Source organism: Salmo trutta, chromosome 29 (assembly GCF_901001165.1).
Source record: "Salmo trutta chromosome 29, fSalTru1.1, whole genome shotgun sequence".
NCBI lineage: Eukaryota > Metazoa > Chordata > Actinopteri > Salmoniformes > Salmonidae > Salmo > Salmo trutta.
In genome coordinates this window covers 31,289,321-31,310,025 of record NC_042985.1, presented here as the reverse complement: position 1 = coordinate 31,310,025, position 20,705 = coordinate 31,289,321, and the positions used below count along the sequence as shown (strand labels likewise).

General features: G+C 42.0%; 2 protein-coding genes and 1 pseudogene across 3 annotated transcripts in view; 1 reads left to right on the top strand and 2 right to left on the bottom strand.

The window, feature by feature from the left end:
• The window catches only part of LOC115167386 (piezo-type mechanosensitive ion channel component 1), a 73,352-nt gene extending 62,537 nt beyond the window's left edge, over nucleotides 1-10,815 (bottom strand). For both annotated transcript variants that reach the window (XR_003870483.1, XM_029721778.1), the window contains exon 1: nucleotides 9,837-10,815. Coding sequence is in view for 1 of the 2 variants with exons in the window: in XM_029721778.1 (XP_029577638.1) it covers nucleotides 9,837-9,900 (64 nt within the window). In the remaining variant the exon portion in view is untranslated. The remainder of the gene's footprint in view (nucleotides 1-9,836) is intronic.
• A 1,619-nt stretch (nucleotides 10,816-12,434) lies between these two features.
• On the top strand, nucleotides 12,435-17,406 carry cdt1 (chromatin licensing and DNA replication factor 1). The gene is made up of 10 exons (XM_029721777.1): nucleotides 12,435-13,128; nucleotides 13,595-13,747; nucleotides 13,923-14,161; nucleotides 14,368-14,562; nucleotides 14,660-14,805; nucleotides 14,910-15,004; nucleotides 15,092-15,283; nucleotides 16,296-16,439; nucleotides 16,545-16,746; nucleotides 16,855-17,406. Exons 1-10 carry the CDS (start codon nucleotides 12,598-12,600, stop codon nucleotides 17,016-17,018), a joined length of 2,061 nt encoding a protein of 686 aa, XP_029577637.1. The 5' UTR covers nucleotides 12,435-12,597; the 3' UTR covers nucleotides 17,019-17,406.
• A 1,067-nt stretch (nucleotides 17,407-18,473) lies between these two features.
• On the bottom strand, nucleotides 18,474-20,350 carry LOC115167742 (adenine phosphoribosyltransferase-like; annotated as a pseudogene).
• Between the last annotated feature and the right edge of the window lie 355 nt (nucleotides 20,351-20,705).

Here is a 20,705-nt window from a genome sequence, read left to right as displayed (position 1 = left end):
GTGATTATCAGTTTACCTGTCAGTTTGTGATGTTTTGGAAACCCTGACATGCACTATATATACACACAAGTATGTGGATACCTCTTCAAATTAGTGGATTCGGCTACCACTTTGCGGCTGCGCCGTTGTTGCTCCTAAACCTTTCCACTTCACAATAACAGCACTTACAGTTGACCGGGGCAGCTCTAGCAGGGCAGATATACTACGAACTGACTTGTTGGAAGGGTGGCATCCTATGACGGTGCCACGTTGAAAGTCACTGAGCTCTTCAGTAAGGCCATTCTACTGACAATGTTTGTCTATGGAGATTGCATAGCTGTGTGCTCAATTTTAAACACCTGTCAGCAACGGGTGTGGCTGAAATACTGTAGCCGAATCCACTTATTTGAAAGCGTGTCCACATACTTTTGTATATATAGTGTACATATGTGCACTAGGAGGACAGTAAGTCAATAGACTCCCCCACAGTTCTGGCACAGCCTGATAACCACTTCTGCTGCACAGGCCCGGTTATAGCCTCTTAAGTGCACCACCATCTGAACCAGACTATTACTCACCCAGAGACTATACAACGTCTCATCATCCAGCACCCTTTAACCTAACAAGACTGAGTTCATCAGTGTTCTGCGTCAACTTCTCTTTAGTAGAGCAGCTATGAGATCATTGTAGTTCCTCAGGTCATTGTGCCCACGGTGACACACAGGTTGTGTGTGTTAAACCTGCAGCTTAAGCAATGAGCACGCTAACAAACAGGATGTGACATACTGAATATCAACGTGAACATCCAGAGGAAGGGAACACATGAAGATCCGGCCATTCACACCCATGGCCATCATCCAAACACAGAGCAAAAGTCATAGAACCGACACACCCGTTTCTGGTTGAAAATGCTTCAATTTTCACTCACTATGAGTTTTTAAAAATAAGAAAACTTCAACATTGTGTGAGGTTGAATGATAAACAGATTTTTCTTCTCCTCTCTTCAAATAGTTGAGTATCTTAATTAAATCATACAGGGGTTTTCCTCAGTCTTTGTTGTGAATACTGCACTAGACATATGAGATTTCAAGATCCAGTCTATCTCTGCTGTGTTAGGTAAATCTGCTCTTAGTTTTTTGTCACCTTACTTGTGGAATGATCTCCAAGGCTCTCTAAAGTTGGACGAATTGGTGCCACTAGGGCAATTCAAAAGGCTGATTGAGGACCTTTTTACTGAAGAATGTGTTTGTTTTCAATGACTGCATTTAGCTTTTAGTGTATTGATGTGAATATTAATGTATATAGTGTATATTGATGTGTTTGATGGGTATACAGTGCTCATCTGAGAAAGAGACCTTGGTCTTTAAAATAACATTTAAATAAAAATACAAAAAAGACACAGCTGATACACATTCAAAGTGTGACCCATCTGCCATTCTTATCACTGCCCCAAAGACAGACACCATGCACAGTGCACAGAACACTTACCGAATTGTCTCCCCAGTAGCAAGGCAGTTAACCCCCAACAACAACTGCTTCCTGGGCGCCGATGACGTGGACGTTGATTAAGGCAGCCCCTCGCACCTCTCTGATTCAGAGGGGTTGTGTTAAATGTGGAAGACACATTTCAGTTCAATGCATTCAGTTGTGCAACCGACTAGGTATCCCCTGTACTTTCACTTCCTTATTCTTAAATAAAGGTTAAATAAAAATACAAATAATTCTCCAAGATTAACGTACATGGGATGGAAAGGAAATTTACACTCAGGACTGTGTGTGTGCGTGTTACCGATGTGAAATGTCGAGCCCAGATAGGGGCGAGGAGAGGGACGGAAGCTAAACTGTTACATGTGGAACACATTACTGCATTTGGGAGTAATAAGCACATTGAAGTGTGGCATCTATGGCAGGTTGTGCATTCTCTAACCGCGTTATTTGATTTGTCTGTACTTGGCAAAAAAGTCTTAGTTCATCCTTTTATCAGCAGTGAGACTATTGCACATTACTCAACTTTCCCATGAATATTGGAATTTCTTCGCTTTATGAATCATCAAACTCAAAGTTTAGTAAATGCAAGAAGACATAGGACGTTCTATTTAGTTGTACTGGTGACATTGACTTTTAGAGAAGTTGACTTGCCAGTCTAAAAGGTGGAAGCACGAGATTCGTCTCAGGATGTTGCCATGGCACTCATCTTTACCATGGCAATACCATGGTAAACAGTCTGAACGTCTGGGTGTGGTCGAGACACACAGAGGGCCGTAGCTACAGCTAGTGGAAATGACAACACTCAGTTTATTCACAAAATAAACTCCACTGAGTAACGGAAAACCATGACATGCTTGGATTCAACTTTCAAACTAACATACATGAACATGTAACTGCCTTCATGTATACTGAACAAAAATATAAACGCAACATGTAAAGTGTTGGTCCCATGTTTCATGAGCTGAAATAAAAGACTCCAGAAATGTTCCATATGCACAAAAATCTAATTTCTCTCAAATGTTGTGCCCAAATTTGTTTACGTCCCTGTTAGTGAGCATTTCTCCTTTGCCAAGATAATCCATCCAACTGACAGGTGTAGCATATCAAGAAGCTGATTAACCTTGTGCTGGAGACAATAAAAGGCCACTCTAAAATGTGCAGTTTTGTCATAAAACACCACAGATGTCTCAAGTTGAGGGAGTGTGCAATTGGCATGCTGACTGCAGGAGTGTCCACCAGCGCTGATGCCAGATAAGGGAATATTTATTTCTCTACCATAAGCCGCCTCCAACGTCGTTTCAGAGAATTTGGCAGTACGTCCAACCGGCCAAACAACTGCAGACCACGTGTAACCACGCCAGCTCAGGACCTTCACATCCATCTTCTTCACCTGCAAGATGATCTGAGACCAGCCACCCGAACAGCTGATAAAACTGTGGGTTTGCACAACCAAAACATTTCTGCACAAACCATCTCCGGAAAGCTGACAGACAGCGTTTATGACATTGTGTGGGTGAGCGGTTCGCTGATGTCAATGTTGTGAACAGAGTGCCGCATGGTGGCGGTGGGGTTATGGTATCGGTAGGCATAAGGTACAGACAACAAACACAATTGCATTTTAGTCGATGACAATTTGAATGCAGACCCTGATACCCATTTTCGTGCCATTTATTTTTATTTTAACCTTTATTTAACTCAGCAAGTCAGTTAAGAACAAATTCTTATTTTCAATGACAGCCTAGGAACAGCAGGTTAACTGCCTTGTTCAGGGGTAGAACGACAGATTTTTACCTTGTCAGCTCAGGGATTCGATCTCGCGACCTTTCGGTTACTAGTCCAACGCTCTAACCACTAGGCTACCTGCCGCCCCATTCATCCGCTGCCATCACCTCACATTTCAGCATGATAATGCACAATAAACAGCCTGATCAACTCTATGCGAAGGAGATGTGTTGCGCTGCATGAGGCAAATGATGGTCACACCAGATACTGACTGGTTTTCTGATCCACGCCCCTGCTTTTTTTTTTTTTTTTTTAAAGGTATCTGTGATCAACAGATTCATATCTGTATTCCCAGTCATGTGGAATTCATAGATTAGGACCTAATGAATTTATTTCATTTGACTGATTTCCTTATATGAACTGTAACTCAGTAAAATCTTTGAAATTGTTGCATGTTGCGTTTATATTTGTGTTAAGTGTATAACAAAGCCTTTCCATTGTAGGTGGAACATTGGAGCTGCAGGCTGGGCTCACCTGGCTCGACCTCCTTCCTGACTTTGTGGGGGGGGGCGGCTGCAGTACCATTGACTGTGGTTCTGTGTCCAGGACATAGTAAAACAAACACCTGGCTTTGGGCTACGCAATCAATGTCTCGGTGGTAAAGGTAATTTAAGGGCAGTGGTTCTGCCTGCAGGCTCCAGTCAACAGGCGTGCCTCCTGCGGGTCATTTCTAATGCGGAGCTAGATGAGCCGGGATGGAGCCCTGCCCTCACCACAAGGCCTGTGTCACATTTCAGACTAGACTGTGAAAGCTGCTTCCACCGCCTCGACTGGTGCTGACTCACTCGGACTGACACACACACACGCACAAACAAGTAGCGGTGCGTCCGTGATATACAGGCCTTAAGGCCAAGACAATAACAAGACACAGTGGCAGAATAAATTGAAAACATATTGCATGTAACAAACAGTTACGTGACCTACAGCATGGTCAAGCAAGTTAATGTTTATGACATTTTCGGACTACTAAACAACTATTGATTTAGAACCACGGAGAGTTATCGCAAGTCGCAGAGAAAACAGGAGCTGCCTCCACTATTCCAGCACCATTTCAACATCATCAAATCACCTCTGCTTAGTCTAACACAGTCACAACTAAAAGATACCAAAAACAATTTAGCCCAATCAACGTAAGCTAAATATGATGTGGCTGTCCATGGCTCTGATTTGTGTGTGTGGGTGTGTGTGTGTGTGTGGTCATGCAAGCAGAAAACAACATGTTGACTCACCCTACATGTAGAGAAACGCCAATGCCATCCTTCTCTCTCATGTTGACGAAACGGTCTATCACTCCGTCATACTGTACACGCTTCTAGTTTTGTTGTCCTAGGCTACCTGGCTAAAATGCTTGCTTTCATGGGCAAAGTTAGCTAGTTAACATTAGCCTTCTACATCTAGCTACATATTGAACTTCCATCCTCTCAGGCCAGGGGCGCAGTGTATAAATTAATGGTTGGATAAGAATTGCCGTTATAATCATTGGCCAGTACGGAGAATTAAGTAAAACCACAAGACCAAATCCCTATCTCCATCCTTGGTAAATTCAGGAAAGGGCCACCGGAGGACAACAACACGCAACAATTCAAGTTGTTTCTGTCAGTGACATATGCTCTCAATGCAATTTGATAGGAGGGACACCAAATCCAAACTGACTTCCCATAACACCTTTTTTTGGTGCTCCAGGCCCATTTACAGTTGAGCTCACCCAGTTTAGCTCATTGCTGATTGGCTATTATTTTATACTTTTTTAAATCAAGGTAGGCCAAATGCTTGCTGGCTTCCCTTGCATTTAATACTACTGGCGGGCAAACAATGTCATACTCTTTTGGACCAGACAGCATCATACAGAGACCGAGGGGCACTGTTTCGCTCACTCGGATGCTTTAATCGGTGAGATGCATTCAGCCTCTTACGAATTTCAGAAAAATTATGAAACAGAGAGGAAAGAAATACATATAAAATAATTGTTCTTTTTTTCCTTGGTAATTTTTGGGGGGGAAGCCTGGCTTCCCTTAGCATCCATGAATACACACACACACACACGCACGCACGCACGCATAGACCTTTTATTCCAAAACTTGCTGTGAGACCACTGTGAATCTCTAAACACTAAAACACACCAGACACATCTGTGATTTAGTTTAGCCCAGTAAGCCCACCCCCATTCATTCTTGGGATTGGGCATAATTGTCTCTTATTAGGTATAAAACAGATGGGATTAACGGAGGTAATGCAATGTACTCACACAATTTAGCGAACAGGCCAACCATACTGTTTATAGCTTCGAACATGAGGTAACGAGCAGCATACCAGGACTTGAGGGTGAACTATTTTCCTCACCCACTTTGCCAGTCATGTCCTTCTCACATTCTCTTCTTATAGAAGCAGAGTCTCAGCCCAGAGTAGGCCCTAGAATAGGCCTCTTGCAGGTTTACATCTCACTGACTATACCTCATCTTTATGGCAGTGTGTGGGCCAAATAAAACTTAGATAAATCTATCCTTGGCACCGGAAAAAAGGAGAACTAGCATAGACTCGATCTATCTTACATTCTCAAACAGCTCTTCAACAGAATTACACTTCAACCAGTTGAATCAAAAGATAGAGATTGAAAATAATATATTTAAAATAAAAAAGTGACGTTCCAGTGAAAATGCCTATTTTAAATCTGCAGCGTTTACACTGGCTGTCTCCTGGCTGTGTAACGTTAACAGTGTTTGGAGCATCGTTCTAGTTAATGGGTGTATTTAAGCTGTGTTGGAGCGTGAGGCCTTTGACAGGCTACAGGTGTTAAAATGATGTAGCCCAGCTGGAGAATCAAACGCACGGTTTATCAGACCAATGCAGCAGACTCACTGCACGCCCCCCATGTTTATTACATGAGCTTTACCTAACACACACACACACAACTATCCTCACACAGCACAGGACCCATGTTCCATTCTCCTCTTTTATGCTGCTGCTACTCTCTGGTTATCTATGCATAGTCACTTTAACTCTACCTTCATGTACATATTACCGTAATTAGCTTGACTAACCTGTGCCCCCGCACATTGACTCTATACTGGTACCCCCTGTATATAGCCTCGCTACTGTTACTTTACTGCTGCTCTTTAACTATTTTTTTTAATTCTTAATTTTTACACTTACCTATTATCTACTTAACACTTATTTTTCTTAAAACGGCATTGTTGGTTAAGGGCTTGTAAGTAAGCATTTGTAAGGTCTACACCGGTTGTATTCGGCGCATGTGACAAATAGAATTTGATAGCTGCTTAATTGGACACTGAGTTGGGTTTGTATTGTCATTAAACGAGCACTGATTGCCTCTACAGTACTGATTGCCTAGTGTTGTTTGTCAAAGACAGTGTGGCATCATTGGAGGAAAGGGCACTCACTGATCATTTAAATGGGGTTTTGCATGAGAAATGATTTATATTCACATTGCCAATGGGAATATATGTACAAATTAAAAATGTACATTTATAAAAGGAGGTTACACCGCAGTATTGGAAGGCGATGCCAGCACGGAACATTTCATTTTTATATCATTGTGCCGCGACTGGCATACAGAAGTGTTCCAAAATGGAAGAGTTCATATCACACAAGTGTGTGTTTGTTATCACACAAGTGTGTGTTTGTGTGAGTAGAAAATATCATTGATGCAGTATGTCATTATTTGAACTATATTTGATTGCTTGCATCAAACAAGTCCAGGTTTTCTTCAAATTTCCAAATGAATATAGTGGAAGCTTCCTGACATCCAGGACCTATATACTAGGCGGTGTCAGAGGAAGGCCCAAAAAATTGTCAAAGACTCCATTCACCCTAGTCATAGACTCTTCTCTCTGGTACCGCACGGCAAGCGGTACAGTAACGCCAAGTCTAGGACCAAAAGGCTCCTTAACAGCTTCCACCCCCAAGCCATAAGACTGCTGAACAATTAATCAAATGTCCACCAGACAATTTACACTGACCCCCCTCCCACGCCCCTTTGTTTTTATACTGCTGCTACTCGCTGTTTATTATCTATGCATAGACACGTTACAAATTAGCTCAACTAACCTGTACACCCACACATTGACTCGGTTCCCCCTGTATATTATTATTATGTAATTTTCTTGTGTTACTTTTTGATATTATTTTCATTTATTTTTTCACTTTAGTTTATTTAGTAAATATTTTCTTAACTCTATTTCTTGAACTGCATTGTTGGTTAAGGGCTTGTAAGTAAGCATTTCATGGTAAGGTCTACACCTGTTGTATTCGGCACATGTGACATAACATTTGATTTGATTTATTGTGTTTGTTATATTCCACCTTGTTCTAAAATCTTTATTCCACTAAGATACAGGTTCATTATCTTCTCATTGTCTCACTTTCAAACGGTAGTAGTAAACACACCAGCCAACCATGTGGTCTTGATTAAACAGGTCCTATGTGGCCTTATGTGGAACACAGCACTGGTCAGGATGACCCATTGTCGGGAGCATTTTTATTGCCCTCAGTGATGTGCACCTTCCAGCCTTGGATTGACCACAAAGATGGTAGGGTTACAGTCTGCATCCAGACGAGCACCAACAGATCTTACTGACAAAAAAAACAGAGGACATGTATGCTGAGCCCTGCAACTGCTAAACCACATGTGAAGAGCAACATTAGCAACATAGCCTACGTTATGCAGTCAAAAAAGGGGGAAAAAAATAAATCAGGCGTGTGGGTGAGACATAGATTGAAACAGTTGCAGCCAATGTGGAAATGAGTGGAGATTGGTTGGCCACGTGTTACGGGTAAGGAGGCTCGCAAGACACTTTCTGTTCCTGCCACAGAGAACCCATGTGACAAGAGATGCCACATCTTCTAGCAGTCTCCTGTCAACAGTCTGAACAATATCTATACCTGCCACAGAGTTCCTAGTAAGACCAGCAGGAGAATAGCTGGATTTTAGCGCATTACAATTGGCTGGTGGAATGGAACGTTTCAGGGACAAGAAGGCTGAGATAGAAAGGAATCTTTACAGATGACAACTGAAGAGGACAGTTTCCTGTTAAAACACTTACATGATACTAATAGGTCTACCTGTGGGGGACAATGTGCTCAGTTAATTTACCAAGTCATAGGCCTACTACACTTGAAGCTTCAAATATAAACCAACTTTTCATTTAAACTACCATTCACACTTGCATTTTCCTGTGGCACAGCATCCTACCATTATATAGACACAGAATGGAGCGTGAACAATGGTGTGCACTCTTAGAATGTGCACTCGATCTAGAACTTAAAAGCATTATTCGGCTGTCCCCAAAGGATAACCCTTTTTGGTACCAGGTAGAACCCTTTTTGGCTTCCATGTAGAACCCTTTCTACAAAGTTTTACATGGAACCAATAAGGGTTCTACCTGGAACCAAAATGGGTTATGCTATGGGGACAGCCAAAGAAACCTTTTGGAACCCTTTATATATATATATATATAACAGGAAGAGGTCCTGTCTAAAACCTTATGTAGAAAGGAAGCCAGGCCTGAGTGTCTGCTAAATAAACAGCAGATGAATCAGGAGAACTCACTGGAGTCTATCTGAACTGGGGAAAACAGGACAAGCAGAGAAAGAAGTATAACCTATTTTCATTGGGCCACTGTGCAAAAGAGGGAGGTCAAATACTTAATCCATAATAATCCTATTCATACAGAAATAATTACAATTTTCAAATTATGTGATCTATGTCATTCTGTCAGCCTCCAGTATTTATGCTGCAGTAGTTTATGTGTCGGGGGGCTAGGGTCAGTCTGTTACATCTGGAGTATTCTCTTGTCTTATCCAGTGTCCTGTGTGAATGTAAATATGCTCTCTCTAATTCTCTCTTTCTTTCTTTCTTTCTTTCTTTCTTTCTTTCTTTCTTTCTCTCGGAGGACCTGAGCCCTAGGACTACCTGGCATGATGACTCCTTGCTGTCCCCAGTCCACCTGGCCATGCTGCTGCTCCAGTTTCAACTGTTCTGCCTGCGGCTACGGAACCCTGACCTGTTCACCGGACGTGCTTGTTGCACCCTCGACAATTACTATGATTATTATTATTTGACCATGCTGGTCATTTACGAACATTTTAACATCTTGACCATGTTCTGTTATAATATCCACCCGGCACAGCCAGAAGAGGACTGGCCACCCCTCATAGCCTGGTTCCTCTCTAGGTTTCTTCCTAGGTTTTTGGCCTTTCTCAGGAGTTTTTGCTAGGGAGTTTTTCCCAGCCACCGTGCTTCTTTCACATGCATTGCTTGCTGTTTGGGGTTTTAGGCTGGGTTTCTGTACAGCACTTTGAGATTTCAGCTGATGTACGAAGGGCTATATAAATAAATTTGATTTGATTTGATTTGTCAGTGTAGGCTGTAAATGTTTTTATTGTAGCCCACCCCTTTCCCGAAATGACATGAAGAAAAATCCTAAAAACTAGACAACAATCAATAATATAGCATGACATGCGAATTGAATATGTAGCAAAATAACATAATATCAATAATTTAGGCCTATTGGGCACTAAAATAGAATTCTGGTTTAATTCAATTCACAATGGAAACCCTGACATCTTACCTGCTAACAAGAACGACGGCAACAGAATGCAGTAGAGCAGTCCACATACCACCTGAAGCTCCATGAGCGCGCGTCCCAAATGCACTGCTTAGCTCCAGTCTACAGTCCCGCTGACATTCCTCGACGGAACGTTAAATTCCACCCAATTAATTTTAATAAACCTAGTCCGCAATAATTGTTCATGGTTTTCAAAGTGTCTTTTGAACCGATAAAATAAAGCGGTGCGGTCATTCCACTAGGCAGACATATGACTTCCAAAAGTAAACTTTTTCAAGTTTCCTGAGTAGTGGACCAATGAAATCTATTGAGGTTCTTGTTCTGTAAATCCACAAGACATCTTCACCTCACATTTCGGGGATATAAAGTGTATTCGCACGAAATTGTAAACAAAACTAACTACCAGCTCTCCCGTATTGAAACAACTCTCCTCTCTTGCCGCCCCTTGGACTGAATATTCCATGTAAAGCAATATCTTCATGGAAAAAGTGATTCACCAGTAGGCCTACTGCAACAGTTGAACTGTTCTTTCAATCGCTGTAAATCCAATTCACTCTCACTGGGTTGGCACTTCCTCAGAATTTTTTTTTCTCTCTTCATAACCTAACTATTTTAAGGTGTTTTCGAAAGCAACATGTCCACGAGGAAGACTATCTCACAAGCATACCCAATTAATGTATGGTAATTTCGAAAGAAACGAATACATTTTCAGCCCATTCAGCTATTCTATATCATAGTTAACGCATGTTTGAAGATCTCACTGTCAGCACCATCGCCTGCGATTTTCCTACTTGAAAGAGCACGTTGTTGTTTTGCGTTGACACATGACACTTACAAACTTTAGCCTATGGCAGGAAATTATAAGTGAAATATTGCTATTTGACGCTCCTACAGCAACATGCTAATAAATAACCCTACTTTAACTGCGCAGTAAACCAGTAGTCTATGAATTTTGACATTATACACCCGAAAACTCGTACTCGGTAATATTTTGAAAAGGTTTCACACTGTTGTAACCTGCTTGAAATTGACTCTTCATCTTTTAAATAAATATTGTCTGGTAAATCATTAGCGTCCTCTAGCGGTACACCAAGCCCAACTCATCAGTGTTGCCAACTAATTTTCAGGGTAAGTTGCTAGAGGCAGGTTGATTTGTTGCTAAAAGTTGCTAAATTACGTTGTGATGTTATTGCGTGATAACATAAAACTGCGTCATTACGTAGAATACACAATAACGTTACTCAAATTGAATGGCCATCTTGGCAAAAAAATATGATTTGACATTTGTTCAGGTACAGACTCCCACTCTTTTCTGTACAATTTTGATTGAAACTTGTTGATTGATGAAAGTTCTGTTCAAGATCAAACATTCGTTACCAACTATATTCATTGGGTTTGGCTCGTCGAACCCGTACTGCTGCTGCTGCAGTCGGCCAACAATAATTTGCAATTTGCTGAAATTGCTGCTGGCCTGCTGCTGACGTCACTCACAATGCACTTTTGCAGCCAGTCACGTGTGTTTTGACTGAGTGTGTGACAGAAAAATATCGTTTTTGTGTAATTTAGAGGGACAATGCGTGCATTTTAGCGTTTGAGTCACTTTTCAAAAGTTGCTAAAAGTTACAAATACATTTTTAAAAGTAGCTACATTTGTTGCTAGGTGCTGTTTGGAAAAAAAGGTAGCCAGGGTAGTCTGAAAAGTTGCTAAATCTAGCAACAAAATTGCTAAGTTGGCATCACCGCAACTCATCACACACACACACACACACACACAAATACAAATTGAAACATCGAGAAAACCCTCTTCAAACAATTTCCATTAAAAAAAGGGAACCAGTCAGATAATCACTCTAACTCACAGACATCCAGAATGCATTATCTACAATAAACTCAAAAGTACATGGCCAGATAGAAAACCATCACCAACTCAAATATAGAAATAACATAGCATTGACAAAAAAATTACTATTTTCTCTGCATGCAAATACAAATTATACATGAGGGATTGCAACATGTTGATCCAATGAAGGGATTCCATTAAACTGGTGCATCGTTCAGAATCATTTATGGCCTATGTTTGAATTTTCAAACTAGTTTTCATTGGCAAGACAGATAAATCGTTTTTATAAAACGCAATCACCTTTGCACATGAAAACACAGAATCCTACTCATTACTTCACGTGTTTAACCTACGTCACTTTTGTTTTGAGCGGATTTTGCCTTCGGACAGAACCGAGCACCTGGCTCACGCGGTAATGTCTAGATGCGATACAGCTTTTTTGTATTTTAGCTAATCCTAACTCTTATCCTAACCTTAACCTAAATATCACAACCTACTTTAATGCTTCTAAAATTTTGCGCAAATTATCCTAAACCAGCCCGGCCCAAATCAAATGCAACCAACGCTAATACTGGCATGAATAGAATTCCCTCAATCACAAAACAGTTTCTAAACTACATACTGTACTGTCTTTTATACAGATTTATCACAACTGATTCGTTAAAAAAAACAGAGTTGATGTACTATGCACTGGCCAATCATTAAACAAATCTCTTTGAAACGGGGCGGGAGAAGGGTGGGGCTTATGAAGGTCACGTGTCCATTTCGCGCGAAAATGTCTTGCATGTTCCGGTCATAGCGACTTTGATCAAGCCTTCATATAAACTTCGGTGGCTCAAGCTGCTGAGTTGAAATTTATTTATCGTTTGGCCAGTCGTATTTCCTGACCAGAAGAGAATTGTGTGGCTCTAGGTTGACATCATTATGTCTCAGGCGCGGGTCACCGATTTCTACGTCAAGAGAAAGAAAGATGCTGGTGGGGCTGCGCATGGTGATGGCAATAAAACGCAAGTTGTGGACACTGTAACAAGTAAGCCATGCGCAAGATCAACTCGGTCGAAAGGCAAGAATGCGGCACCTACAACAAATGTTATGATAAAGACTTCAACATCCACATGTTCTGAAAACAGTGTACAAGATGAGTTTTGGAGGGTTATTGACGAGGCGACTTCGGTCGATAAGGTGGAGAGCGTGTCTGCTGTGCTGGCGAGGACCGACTCGGAAAAACAAACACTTTTCTCCAGCCCTCGAACTCCCAAGAGGACCTCTACAGAAGCTGAATTCGATCTTGGATCAGCTGTATGTTCAACCACTGCTGAACATAGCACAGCAAAGAAGCGTCTTCGGATCGAAGCAAATAAACACGCCATCGCTGCAGGGACAAGTCCTGAGCCGGTTAAAGCTGTTAAGAAGTCGGTCAGGAAGAAATTGATTCTCGTCAAAGACGACGAACAGGTAATGTTGGCATAACAATGGCGCATTTGCGTAGGCCGCCATGGCTCGTTGGCCAAAGCCTATGGGGTCAGTTAGTGTTTGTTTTTTAAACTGCGTAAATTAAGGTCTGTGTGGTAAACACAGGCTCAAATCTTATAACTACGTGTTGTTCTAAGACAATCTTCATCAACTAACGCCACTTTCATGTAGGCCAATCAAAACAAGCACAAAGGCTTAATAAAGGTCATGTTAACTGACTGATATTATAGTCATAAACTAACACATTTACAGCTTTTCGTGCTACAAGCTGGCGACCTCTATTGCTAGAAATAACAACCTAGCAAGTCTGGTCCAGAATGGTTAGCTAGCTAGACACAAAAGACTTCACAGACAGGATGTTTGGCTAAATAATTTGAAGGCAAATTGGGAAGGGGGCTGAATATTTACAAGTCACAACTAAATCCTTTTTTTAATTTTTTTTTACCAGGCAACCCACCCTCTGGCTAAAGATGTCCCGCAGGTACCCTATCCACTACCTGTTGATAAAGAATCAAAGAATTTAGTTAATCGCAGTGCCAACAATTCTCCAACGCGCAAACCACCTGTTCAAGGCAGCACAAAACCAAAAGAGGGGCACAAGGTACAGTGGCTTATGCTTTTACCTTTGCTCTTCACTGTTATGTCTACACACCTGGCCACAATTAAATTCTATGTGAGAATGTTTCATTTTATCTAATCAAGTTACTCTTTAGTCATACCATAATGGACAGCAACCTCATAAATGTTTCGATGGCATTGTCTTTCTACCTCATCAGACTTTCTCCAAAGAGGATGTTGCGGCCCTCAAGTTCCGCCTTCAGAAGATCAAGGGCCAGACACGGCAAGCTGAGAACCTGCCCTCTACGGCCCCCGACTCTACTGGTACTGCCCCAGACCTGAAGACAAAGCTAGCCTGTGTCAAAGAGCTTGCTGCTAAGGCACAACACCGGAAGAAGGAGAGGTTGGCAGAGGCCAGATCTACTGAGGAAAAGAATCAGCCACAAACTGAGGATGGGTGAGGATGAAACAAGTATTTCAGTTTTAGACATCCTTAAATTCAGCCAGGGTGGGTGAAGCTCAAAATAGTGATATTTAGTGCAAATGTGTTCTGCTACCTTTTTAGGGGTCTTTGTTGGGAAACGGTGTTATTTGAAGAGGCTTTTGTAGTGGCTTTGATTATAACTAATCCTTTGTCCTGATCTGTAATATGCTCTTTTTCAGAGATGAGCTCCCAGCCTATCAGCGGTACCATACTCTTGCCCAGGATGTTCCCCCTGGCCTCACCCTGCCCTTCAAGTACAAACTGCTTGCTGGAATGTTCCGTAGCATGGACACCATAGTGGGAATGCTCTTCAACCGCTCAGAGACTGTTACCTTTGCCAAAGTGAAGCAGGGTGTCCAGGACATGATGCGCAAGTATGGCGCAAACTCTAATTATCTAATTGGGTGATAAGTAGAAATCCACGGGAAGGAGCAGCAGAAATATTCATTACTTTTTCTTTGAATTTCACAGGCGTTTTGAGGAGACCCATGTGGGCCAGATTAAGACAGTCTATCCTACTGCCTACCATTTCCGCCAGGAGAGAAACATTCCTACCTTCAGTGCTACAGTGAAGAAGTCTAGCTACCAGCTCACAGTGGAGCCTGTCATTGAAGCTGGTGAGGGGGAGGTCTCATGATGCTTTGTATTCTTTCAACACAGATGAGTGTATTTAAATAACTGCTGATCTGACTTTCTCCTAATATCTGTTTTTGTTCCTCAGATAAAAGCAAGGCAGTGCTGGCTGCTTCCCGCCTGTTAGAGAGGAGACGTGTCTTCCATCAAAACCTAATCAGCATTGTGAAAGTGCACCACAAGGTAGGCACCATTTATGAGAGAATATTCTCTAGCTGTATACTTTGAGTTGACCTGACTTGGTAACCAATCTGTATCTGTTGTCTTTAGGCGTTCCTTGCCAAGTTGAATCCTCCTATTAGAGTCCCAGATGACAAGCTTACCCGCTGGCACCCTCGCTTCAATGTGGATGAGGTGCCCAATGTCCTGCCCAGTGAGCTGCCCCAGCCCCCACAGGGAGCTGAGAAGCTAACCACTGCCCAGGAGGTTCTGGACAAGGCCCGCTCCATGATGAACCCTAAGGTATTTACTGACTGGTCTGTCCTGCATTCCAACCCTTACACCACACACACTCACACAGTTAACACTGCTGTTTTGTCTATATAACATCAACTGTGACCAACACTAATCAAATTTTATTAGTAATGTGCTGAATACAACAGGTGTAGACCTTCGTGAAATGCTTTCTTACGAGCCCCTAACCAACAGTGCAGTTAAAAATAAAATATACGGATAAGAGAAAAGTAATAAGTAATTAAAGAGCAGCAGTAAAAAATTACATGCATACATACATACATACATACATACATACATACATACATACATACATACATACATACATACATACATACATACATACATACATACATGGGAGGTGCCAGTATAGTCAATGTGGAGGGCACCAGTTAGTTGAGGTAGTATGTAGGTAGAGTTATTAAAGTGACTATGCATAGATGGCAGAGACTGGCAGTGGTGTGGAGGGGGGACAATGCAAATAGTCTGGGTAGCCATTTGATTAGATGTTCAGGAGTCTTATGGCTTGGGGGTAGAAGCTGTTTAGAAGCCTCTTGGACCTAGACTTGGAGCTCCGGTACCGCTTGCTGTGCAGTAGCAGAGAGGACAGTCTGACTAGGGTGGCTGGAGTCGTTGACAATTTTTTGGGCCTTTCACTGACACCGCCTGGTATAGAGGTCCTGGATGGCAGGAAGCTTGGCCCCAGTGATGTACTGGGCCGTTCACACTACCCTCTGTAGTACCTTGCGGTCGGAGGCTGAGCAGTTGCCACTATCCACTTTATATTTGTAGGAAGTCATACTGGAATGGCATATTCGTCACTTATACTGTATATCCTATTGTGTACTTCTACTTTATTTTATTGCACTGCTGTGGGAGCATGCAAGTAAGCATTTCACTGCATGTTTTATACTTGCTGTAAACTGTACATGCTGAATAAACCTTGATTTGATTGGGCTTTAGTTTAAAGGTCATTCATATCAATTGCATTGTTTGGTATTAACCATTTCGCTGTTTGCAGATGGAGAAAGCGCTGGCCAACATGGCTCTGAAGACTGCAGAGATGGTCTGTGTAAAAGAACAAGAGCCTGTTCCACGAACTCCTGTGGCTCCTGCTGAAACTCCCAGTGCCCTCAAAGGGGTGTCTCAGTCCCTGCTGGAGAGGGTAGGTCACCCTGCTGTTTGATTTAGGACAAATGATAAAATGTGTGTATGTAGAACAGTGTGACCTATGCAGTGAGGACTGGGACTGACCCCTCTTTTGTTATAGATCAGAGCAAAGGAGGCTCAGAAGCTCCAAGCTGCCATGACCCGGAACCCTCAGCAGGAGGAGCGCCTTGTGATGATGTCACGGCTGGGAGAGCTGGCTCGGATCCTGCGTAACGTCTTTGTGGCAGAGAAGAAACCTGCACTGATCATGGAGGTGGCCTGTAACCGGATGATCTCTAGTTACCGCTCTGCCCTGAGCACAGGTGAGCCATCTGAAGAAATGCCTGATATGAAATCCTAGATCTTTTTTTGCTTTTAAAAAATCCCTTGGATTTCATTGCATTAGTTCTGACATTGACTGACATTTTTAGGTGAAATGGAGCTGCACCTTCGTCTGCTGGCAGAACTGACTCCTGAATGGCTTACCATTCACACAATTAGAAAGGACTTCTATCTCAAGTTGATCAAGACCATGGACCTGAATGTGGTACTGGAAAAGCTGAAGCAGAAGACCAAAGAGGAAGAAAGGCTTTGAAACTGCTATGATTTTCAATGTGTAATTTGAGTTCAGATATTGGCCTTTGGGTATATAATGCAATTTGTGACTTAAGTCTTTCAGTGATTGGACAATGCAGGGCTGGTTTATTTACCTTTTTAAAGCAAGTTAAACTACTTTTCCAATTCAATAACCTTGCATATTTTTGTGTGTAAATGCTGTGTTCAATGATTCTAACATTGACTCATTTTGTGGGAGACTGTTTCTGGTTGATTCGGTAGTATTCTACTGACAGTTGTCCTATTTTTGTAATAAAAGCTTTCTAGTTCACGGACAGGTTTAATATACTTGCCCTGTGTTTAATCCTTTTTTTTAAAGCTGTATTACATGCACACTAGCATTGGAGTAAATAGATTTTTACCCATGACAAGTTGCCTTTTTGTTTTTGCTTGCACACAGATTTCCATCAAGCAGGTTCTATGTAGTGCACAATGAGCCAGCCATGGTGAACCAAGTATATTGACAAAATGACTGCCTCACAATTGCACCAGTACACAGTAATTAATTACCAAAAGGCACCTTTAGACATTGATACTTAATGCATATAAATTAGGGCTAGCACACAACTGACAGTTATGGAGGAAGATGGTAATGAAACCATAACAAAACAGCACATTGGGTACACAAAATATCTATTATATTGACAAGATAGCTGTGACCGCTCTAACAATGGAAATACATGTCCTCAATGAATGAAGCCAGATACGTGTGCATAACCGGCAAAACTAAGTTTCTCAAAGTAGTAATGCCACATTGCAATCATTTAACCCTTATTTTAGGTACGTTGGCTACGAACACATTCTCATTTACAGCTATGACCTGGGGAATAGTTACAAGGGAAAGATTGAGCCAATTGGAAGCTGGGGATGATTAGGTGATGGTATGTTAGCCAGATTGGGGAATTTAGCCAGGACACCGGGGTTAATACCCCTACTCTCACGATAAGTGCCATGTGCTCTTTAGTGACTAGAGTCAGGACACCCGTTTAACATCCCATGTGAAAGACTGCACCCTACACAGGGCAATGTCCCCAATCACTGCCCTGGGAGATTTGGATTTTTAAGACCAGAGGAAAGAGTGCCTTCTACTGGCATTCCAACAACACTTCCAGCAGCATCTGGTCATCCAACCCTGCATAGCTTCAGCGGCAAGCCAGCAGTGGGACGCTGGGTGGTATTTTGAACCAACGTAAGAATAAGTGGCTTGGTTGAATTACATGAGGCTTCTTTGATGACAGAGTTTCATACAAAAAAGGGCTCATCTCATGTGGAATGGTTTTTGGCAGAGTAAATCCTCAATTTGCCTTTCTCTATGGTACACTTCCTGCTTTTGCCAGTTCACGCATTATGCCATCATTGTCTTGAATATGGACGCCCATTCTATTTATATGGCGGCACATGCAGTCAGGAGTGGAGGAGAGGAGAAAACACAATATTTTTTGTAGTTGCTGCTATTCAAACTTATTACAGTGACCGTGGTCATTTGGCTGGCCAAATACAGTCTTCCAAAATTCCATGACCGTCACAGCCATACTATGTATACTTAGAAAATGAATGCCATTTGCTTTATAGTGCATAGGTAAACTTTCCAAAGCATTCCTATTTAAAAATGATCTCCATTACAGTTGAGTAGAATATTTGGAATTGTTTTGACCTCAAAACTACACCAGGGAGAAGAGGGTGTTTGGCTTCAGCTTTTCAACCCCGTTGGATCTCAATGACCACCATGCAGCCCATTACCTCCGCATTCTGTTTCTCCATGAGCTCACAGGCAGCATTCAGGGTTCCTGACAAACACTAGAGAAAGTTACTACTGAGTAATATGGAGGCATTATCATCGAAACAAAGACGGGTAATGCCAGTGAAACACTGTTCCCTTAGTTAAATCAATATATATTTTTATCTGTCATACTGTCCACTTATTTGTACAAAATACACCCAATGAACAGTGAAATGCCTCACCTCCTGTGGCTAGTAGATCATCGATGAGAAGCACTTTCTGTTCTGGAGCCACTGCATCCTCCTGGATCTCAACCTCAGCCTGATGAAGGAATATTAATTGAAAAGGAATAAAAAAATAGTAGGTTCCAATACACATGTACTTTTCAGAGGCTTGGAGCTGTGATATGAAAGGACAGAAAGGTGGAGGAGGTAATACAGCGGTCATCACCAGCCAATTTCACCTCTCCATACTCCAGTTTGTGTGCCACAGACAGTGTAGGCCCTGGGAGCTTTCCCTTCTTCCGGACCAGCACAAATGCCACTCCTAACCTCTGGGCTAGAAGGGATCCGAAGAGAAATCCCTGAGCATCCAGACCTACAGGACATTGATCACACTGTTAGAACACAGTGACAATCCATGGTGTTGAAGGAAATATGTGGTTAAATGACAGCTGCAGTTGTAACCTTCAAAGAGCTCAGAATTGACTAGTTCCCAGACAGCAAACGAATTGGGGAGCTGCATGGTGTTCTCGGTGACACATGCTCCAGTCCCATTGCTTCTCATGTTAAAGTTCCACAGCAGCTGCATATGACTGGGTGACATGGGCTTCTTATACACAGGCTGCCCAATTCTGATATTTTTTTCCGACAATTGGTCATTTGATTATTTCACATCAGATCTTTCTCAGATCTGATTGGTCAAATGACCAAACTGGGCTTCCTGTCGAAAGCACAGCCATTGGGACTCAGCATCAATCAGTGCTACTTGGGGATGCGTCTGCCTCACTTTCCTCAAAAAGATCGATGACTGCCGTCAGTGCACCCGGGTTTTTGAGAATTGGACAGATGTCTCTGTGTGACAGACACAAACATATTCACAGCTGTTGAAATACATAATCTAACTAGCTACCCCTTGTAAAATATATATTCTATCCAGCCTGTCAACAGAGCTAGCTAGCTACTACAAAATAGTATTACAAGAATGCATGTTCTTTGGAATAGAGAGCTAGCATTGCGAAGATGGCTAGCTAGGTAACTCAGCACATCAATGTAGCGCTAGCTAGCTAATCTTATTGCGGTAATCTATCATTCACGGCCTACCTGAAAAGTATTCCTTTGCTTGGGAAATCAGGAAAATGTTTTGTGACATTCTAATTTTGCTTCTCTCGTGTGCACTGCCATTGCTAACTTTGCGTTAGCTTCCTGTCGACTCGTGTGTGGCGTGGACCTTGTGGCAAAACGTCAGATGCCTGGTGGTGTCGTGACAAAATCAGGGTCGTCTAGTTACCACAGCCACAAATCAGATGTTAAACCTAATCCTAACGACACTGCTAACCGTATGCTTAACCTTAAATTAAGACCAAAAAGCTAACTTCGTGATCTTTTACGATATAGTCCCTTGACTTTGTAGATGTGCTATCTAGTGGAAACCCCAAATCAGTACTGTTCGTTGACTTCGACACATCGATTGGATTTCCACTAGATTCCACAGCCACAAAGTCAGAATTGGCTGCCTATATCGTAATGATCTGACAACAAAAATGTGCTTTTTGGTCGTATTTTAAGGTTTGCCATACGGTTAAGTGTGGTTAAGGTTTAAAATAAAATGTTCAAAAGATACATTGTAGAAATAGGCGGGGTTTAGCCATCAGTTTATTATTATTAATAATAATAATAATAACAACAATTCCTCTCATAATAGTGATAGGAATGTCGAGGCAACACC